This window comes from Coregonus clupeaformis, chromosome 24 (assembly GCF_020615455.1).
Source record: "Coregonus clupeaformis isolate EN_2021a chromosome 24, ASM2061545v1, whole genome shotgun sequence".
Lineage (NCBI taxonomy): Eukaryota > Metazoa > Chordata > Actinopteri > Salmoniformes > Salmonidae > Coregonus > Coregonus clupeaformis.
In genome coordinates this window covers 27,873,742-27,880,755 of record NC_059215.1, presented here as the reverse complement: position 1 = coordinate 27,880,755, position 7,014 = coordinate 27,873,742, and the positions used below count along the sequence as shown (strand labels likewise).

The window sequence follows — 7,014 nt, the reverse complement described above, 5'->3', positions numbered from 1 at the left end:
GAGGTTTCATGATGCTTGTATCTAAACCAAAGTAGATAATTTAAAGATCGTTCAATACATCAGTTGGGGGGTCTCTATAAGCCTCAATATGAGGTCCTAAACCTAGCATGAAAGTGCATGCTTGTAGCTGCGTGGGCTAACATGTTTGCCATGTAAGTTGATCCAATGGTTGAGCCAGTGGCAAGTTGAGCTAATGTGAGTGTTTTCTTCCCAGGCGTACTGCAGGGCGTTATCACTGGGATGTAAGGTAGCAACAGGGCCTGGCCTATGTTAAAAGTATCAAGTGTTTGTTAGGTGTTAAGCCTGTGTTAAAATATGCTTTAAAATTATTACAAGACCAAAAAAAAAAAGCTATTGTGATTGTCTTGAATTGTGTTTGGGAAATAAAGATAGACATGGTTTTAAAAAGGCAGTGGTAATATTTCATTCATTACAGACATTTGTAGGCGGATTAATTCACCCTGTCCCGTGGCTCAATTGACCTCGTACCCGGTGTAAATTGTGCCAAGAGACCACCTTTTTTTGGATAAGCTCTTTTTTTTAAACTGTACATGATGAATTTACATGAATTCTGATTATTTCCGGAGATACACAACATCCTGAAATATACACTGAACAAAAATATAAAACGCAACATGCAACAATTTCAAAGATTCTACTGAGTTACAGTTCATATAAGGAACTCAGTCAATTTAAATAAATAAATTAGGCCCTAATCTATGGATTTCACATGACTGGGAATACAGATATGCATCTGTTGGTCACAGATACCTTAACAAAATAAGGTAGGGGCGTGGATCAGAAAACCAGTCAGTATCTAGAGTGACCACCATGCAGCGCGACACATCTCCTTTGAGTTGATGAGGGCTGTTGAGGACAAGATGTCTGCTGTTTCCGTGGAGAACAAACTGCTGTGGTATAACATCACCTGGTGCATTGTGCCACCATGACCAAGTCAACTAGAAGAGATGTCTTTCTCCTAGGGAAAACCCAGTCCTCTTACGGTCATGCAATTCTGTACCATAGTTATTTTGGTCCAAAATAGTAGCCAATACAAAGTTAACATGGACATCTGTCTCAGACATGGATTGTTCCCCTATTAAACCACTGGGGGAGGTAGACGGCAAGATGGGATTAAAACTGTGTCTGAAAGTTCAATTCTTCCTTTCCTTGTCTCCTCTCCTTCATGTCCACTGTGGATGGGATCTCTGACAGTCGTCTGTATAGTTCCCCCTTCTCCCCCAGTTCCTCTACGATCCCTCCCCCTGCCTCCATGTCATCAGCATCATCCATGAACCTGGGCCAATCACTGTCTCCGTCCCCGCGTTCCATGGCCTCTGGTTGGCCGTTGAGGTTGATGTGGGCGGGAGGTGAGTGGTCGTCGTGGCCCGTGGTATTAACACAGGTACAGTTGTCACACAGGCCAAAGCGTTTGAGTCCGTTGGACAGGGCTCCAGTGAAGCTACACCTGCACCCCTTACATACCACGGGCCAACTGGAGCGGTGCACCTGGGTGTCAGAGACAAAGACACGTCAACATCAATCAGTACACACACACACACACACACTCACATCTATACACAAAGACTACAGTATATAATGAATATGAATTCGGAGGGCTAAAATTATTAAAAGCATTGAACCTCTCACTAAAGGCTTCAGTTATACAAAAGTTATATTTAAATCCGAACTGGTTCTCTAGCAGATTAGTAAGATTGTCTCACCCAGTGTTTAAAAAATGGCCCTTTTCCCTTTATTCAGATTACAACCTCTCACTTTCAGTTATTTGAAAAGGAAATCTCCAAAATATCGCAATTTTTTAAAAAACAATCCATAGAAAGTTGGTTGCAATTTCAGTTTAATCCACCACAAAAGACAGAACAAATATTACTACAAATATAAATGGTTAAACATACTAATTGACAAAAACAAATATTATTTTCAGAAGAAACTTTAAAAATGGTATAATCTTTGTAAATTATATCATAAATAGGACTGGTGGAGTTATGTCACACGTGCAGCTAAAAAATATCTGGAAATGTCTGCTCTATAAAAAATTACAACAAACTGATTGCAGCGTTACCACAAAAATGGAGGAGGCAAGTGGAAGGGGGAGAAGGTAGATCACTTGTTCGTCGGCATTAAAGACCCAAATTGGTTAAAGAAAATGTACAGCTGCACCGTACAGGTTGCAAAATAGTTGGGAGGAGATTTTCGATGTGCCGATTCCATGGCACATGGTTTATGAACTGATACACAAAACAACGCCAGATTCAAAACTTTTTTCTATTTAAATGATTATACCAAATTATTGCAACCAATAGAATGTTATATATATGGGGGATACAACCATCCCAGCTCTGCAGATTTCTACACACACACACACACACACACACACACACACACACACACACACACACACACACACACACACACACACACACACACACACACACACACACACACACACACACACACACACACACACACACACACACACCCCCTCTTACGCTGAGTGAGTGGCTGCGGAGGTGCTCCTGGCGTGTGAACCTCTTGCCACATGTCTCACAGGGGAAGGGTCTCTCTCCAGTGTGACAGCGGATGTGTCTCTTCAGGATGCCCTTCTGCTTGGCAGTGTACGGGCAGAACGGACACTTATGGAGCTTCACCGGCACCACCAAGCCATCTCCTGCAGGGGAGAAAAGTCAATCAAACAATGAATCAATCACTATACAGTACAAACTGGCACCACCAAGAAAGACATCACCTGCAGCATTAATGAGTTAGTCCTTTAGGACGATGTTACTAAGTTAATAGAATGATACAATATTATATGGTCTTTTTTAAAGCAAATCTTCTTGTCACGAAAGCAGAAAGAAACCCAGGCCTAAACCCCTAAAAGTCAAAGCCTGATAGTGGTAAGAAAAAAACGCCATATGTAGGAAGAAACAAGAAGAAAGTAAAGTTTAATATAAAGCCTTATAGAGTTAAAACTAAATGAATGTAATTACCTGTGTCCTCTCCGTACCAGTCGCTCTGTATCTCCATTATGGAGGAACCACCCATCCCCAGGCCCTCATCCACCCTGCCTCCCCCACCCCAGAGGCCCATTCCCTGGGCAAACATCAGGCCCTGCTCCCCTCTGTCCCTCTGGGGGCTGGAGCCACCTCTCAACAGCACATCCACGAACTGCCTGGCGTGGCAGCCCCCGAAGCCCAGGGAGGAGCGCTCGCTGCTGGGGGAAGGGCTGGGGGACGCCAGCCTGTCATGGAGGTGGTCTGCGTGGTGGGTGTGGAGGGGGGGTCCCATAAACAATGGCAGGTCTTTGGTATCGGGGGACCCCTCCTCGGGCTCGTCATCGGGGTCGTACTCGATCTTGGGGAGCACCAGTTCTAAGGTCAACCCAGAGGTCGAGGAGGAAAGGGGGTTCGTCGGGTGGTCCCTGTGTCCGTGGGGGGTCCGGCCCCCGATAGTATGAGATGGGAACTCCCCTCTGGAGCTGCAGTCGTCGCTCTCCGAGTCCCTGCTAGGGCCGGAGGGCGTGGGGACACTGGGGAGGGCTGCTGAGGATGGCGGGTCTGTGACAGTGGATGGGGAGGGCTCTGAATTTACATTAGTAACTCCATCTCCCTCTAGTGACAACGGAGGAACAGTTACAGCTACAGAGGCACTGGAAGAGGGAGGTGGCAAGGCTGGGGTTCCACTGTCAGCCGGACCCTCTCTCTCCCTCTCTTTTTCTCTCTTCCTCTCTTTTTCCCGTTCCCTCCCTTTGTCTCTCTCCCTCTCTCTTTCTCTCTCCCTCTCTTTTTCCCGTTCCCTCCCTTTGTCTCTCTCCCTCTCTCTTTCTCTCTCCCCCTCTCTCTCTCTCTCCCCCTCATTATCCCTATTGTAGATCTCCAGAGAGGAGCGGATGTAGCCTTTACAGAAGGAGACCACGTCAGTCATCTGGAGGTAGCTGGCCGCTGACATCACCTCGATGACGTTCTCGCTGCGCAGGTCCAGTCGGCCCGAGTACAGGAAGTCCAGGATGGAGGAGAAGGCCTCGGCCGTCACGATGTCCAGAGAGGCCGTGCTGTGGTGCTGACCGCTGTCCTGAGGAGGGTGGTGGAGCGATTCAAGGAAGTAAGGCATACTGTAAACAGGCTATAAACTAGATTAGAGTTTAGATTAAAGCTTAGATTAGAGATTAGAGTTTACCCATACCAGTGTCCTTTCCATTTAAAAAAATGGAGTGCCTTTGCCAACTGGGTTACTATAGCCATTATTAATCTCCCTTTTTTTTTAAACAAGTGAATGCACCAGGTAAAACAATACTCAGGCTCCTTAACTATGTATTCTGCATCAGCACCAGGTAAAACAATACTCAGGCTCCTTAACTATGTATTCTGCATCAGCACCAGGTAAAACAATACTCAGGCTCCTTAACTATGTATTCTGCATCAGCACCAGGTAAACTTCATAAACAACTCACCTGTAGGTAGTGGACCAATAGGGCGCGGAAGTAGCCGCTGCCGGCGAATAGGACGTTGCGATGGGCCTTGAAGACCCGCCCCTCAACGACTATACTGCAGTCACAGAAGAAGTCTCTCTTCCGCTGCACATTGAGCTCACACAGCAGCTTGGACTGGTAGCCTGACACCTCCATCTCCACAACACCGCTTCACAGTTCTTTCTAATAGATCAGATAAGATAAAAGATAAAAATAGATAGATAGAGCCAGGGAGGAGAGAGAAGAGAGTTAAGACAGCATGGAGTGGTAGCCTGATACCTCCATCTTCACAACGCTGCTTATTGGGCACTAGAGAGAGAGGGGGACAGAATGAGAGGGACTGAGAGAGAGGTGGACAGAATGAGAGGGACTGAGAGAGAGAGAGGGACAGAATGAGAGGGACTGAGAGAGAGAGAGAGAGAGAGAGAGAGAGAGAGAGAGGGTGACAGAATGAGAGGGACTGAGAGAGAGAGGGTGACAGAATGAGAGGGACTGAGAGAGAGAGAGGGACATAATGAGAGGGACTGAGAGAGAGAGAGGGACAGAATGAGAGGGACTGAGAGAGAGGTGGACAGAATGAGAGGGACTGAGAGAGAGAGAGGGACAGAATGAGAGGGACTGAGAGAGAGAGAGAGAGGGACAGAATGAGAGGGACTGAGAGAGAGAGAGGGACAGAATGAGAAAGGGACATAATGAGAGGGACTGAGAGAGAGGGACAGAATGAGAGGGACTGAGAGAGAGAGAGAGAGGGAGAGAGAGGGTGACAGAATGAGAGGGACTGAGAGAGAGAGAGAGAGAGAGAGAGAGAGGAGAGAGGGTGACAGAATGAGAGGGACTGAGAGAGAGAGTGACAGAATGAGAGGGACTGAGAGAGAGAGAGAGAGAGAGAGAGAGGGTGAGCAGAGAGATATGTAGAAAGGATAGGGCTACCTATGTATTAGTAAACAAACCCCTTGCCAGTTCACTCTCCTCAACCTTCCACCCCAGGCCCTTGACCTCCTTGCGCAGTACATTCATGTGAGTCTACAACCAAACTACCCCCACCCTTCCTAGAAGAGAAGAATCACAACTGATAACCATAGAAAGTCTCCGAGGAGAAAGCTCTAAACTCAAGAGATAGTACCTAGCAAGGAGAAAGGTTTTTCTCCACTCCAGTCACCAGTACCTTATGTAGAATCACAGATGAAGAAGTAGCTGTATTTTGTAGCTAGCTAGAATCAAATACATTAATAACTACTAACCCAACTGTCTATGCTAGAATACACTGTCAGTTAGCTAGCGTGCTAAGCAAAAACATATGTATTGATAGCTAGCTAGCGTTACATTTATCAAACATGCCGTACAAATGAACATACAAGACAAACATTGAAACAAGTATAAAAAAAAACGTTACCTGACTAAACGTTGAAAGTAGTCGTAAGTAAACACACAAGTTGATATGCTGTTGTAGCCTCAGCAGCTAGGTAACCACAACAACCACTGCCCACTTCCTAATTTCTCCATTCTGTGTGAGAGTCACAAGATTCGGTCAATGAGAGACGAGAGAAATGTCAGGTGTCGGCGCTCAGCCAATCACATCATGTTAAATTAGACATGGGGGGGGGTTGCGATTTTAAAGTTCTATCCTGTAGTTTTCTTTATCATCACTAGAGGGCAGAAAATCACTGCGTTAACCAACAACATAATCGAGTGATGAACCTCTATGTGCAAATACGGTTGTTGCCTGTGTTTCTCTTTAACCTGTTTGGTAAACAGGGATGGGGTCCATTCCATTTCAGTTGTTTACAGTTCTGAAATGTAGTTATTGCAGTTCATGAATGTTGAGCAAATACACACAATGCCAGTGAGGCATTTCCTGAGTTGGAGTAACTCTGACTGGGATAGAGCGCCTGAGTTGGAGTAACTCTGACCGGGATAGGAAGCTGAACTCTATTCATTTCTTTCAGATAGGTTAGGAAGCTGAACTCTATTCATTCCTTTCAGATAGGTTAGGAAGCTGAACTCTATTCATTCCTTTCAGATAGGTTAGGAAGCTGAACTCTATCCATTTCTTTCAGATAGGTTAGGAAGCTGAACTCTATTCATTCCTTTCAGATAGGTTAGGAAGCTGAATTCTATCCATTTCTTTCTGACCTACACCAGCTCCAAGGGGTTGTTGCTACCACAGGCAGCCCGCGCCCTCACGCCCTACCTCACACCCTCCTATGCGCGGGGTTGTTGCTACCACAGGCAGCCCGCGCCCTCACGCCCTACCTCACACCCTCCTATGCGCGGGGTTGTTGCTACCACAGGCAGCCCGCGCCCTCACGCCCTACCTCACACCCTCCTATGCGCGGGGTTGTTGCTACCACAGGCAGCCCGCGCCCTCACGCCCTACCTCACGCCCTCCTATGCGCGGGGTTGTTGCTACCACAGGCAGCCCGCGCCCTCACGCCCTACCTCACGCCCTCCTATGCGCGGGGTTGTTGCTACCACAGGCAGCCCGCGCCCCTCACGCCCTACCTCACGCCCTCCTATGCGCGGGG

At 46.9% G+C, this 7,014-nt stretch overlaps 1 protein-coding gene across 1 annotated transcript; it reads right to left on the bottom strand.

Moving 5' to 3' along the window:
* Window positions 1–782: 782 nt before the first annotated feature.
* On the bottom strand, window positions 783–5,970 carry LOC121537540 (zinc finger and BTB domain-containing protein 8B). Its single transcript, XM_041845148.1, has 5 exons — window positions 5,883–5,970; window positions 4,472–4,672; window positions 3,012–4,092; window positions 2,511–2,689; window positions 783–1,509 (listed from the first exon to the last, which is right to left on the bottom strand). The coding sequence occupies exons 2-5, from the start codon at window positions 4,643–4,645 to the stop codon at window positions 1,135–1,137; spliced, it is 1,809 nt and encodes a 602-aa protein (XP_041701082.1). The 5' UTR covers window positions 4,646–4,672; window positions 5,883–5,970; the 3' UTR covers window positions 783–1,134.
* Between the last annotated feature and the right edge of the window lie 1,044 nt (window positions 5,971–7,014).

Excerpts from the sequence above, each read along its gene's own strand:
- LOC121537540 (XM_041845148.1), bottom strand. The coding sequence starts at position 4,645 with ATGGAGGTGTCAGGCTACCAGTCCAAGCTGCTGTGTGAGCTCAATGTG. Across the intron at positions 2,690-3,011 it reads CTGGTACGGAGAGGACACAG|GAGATGGCTTGGTGGTGCCG; the intron begins GTAATTACATTC and ends TCTCCCCTGCAG. Across the intron at positions 1,510-2,510 it reads TCCGCAGCCACTCACTCAGC|GTGCACCGCTCCAGTTGGCC; the intron begins GTAAGAGGGGGT and ends TCTGACACCCAG.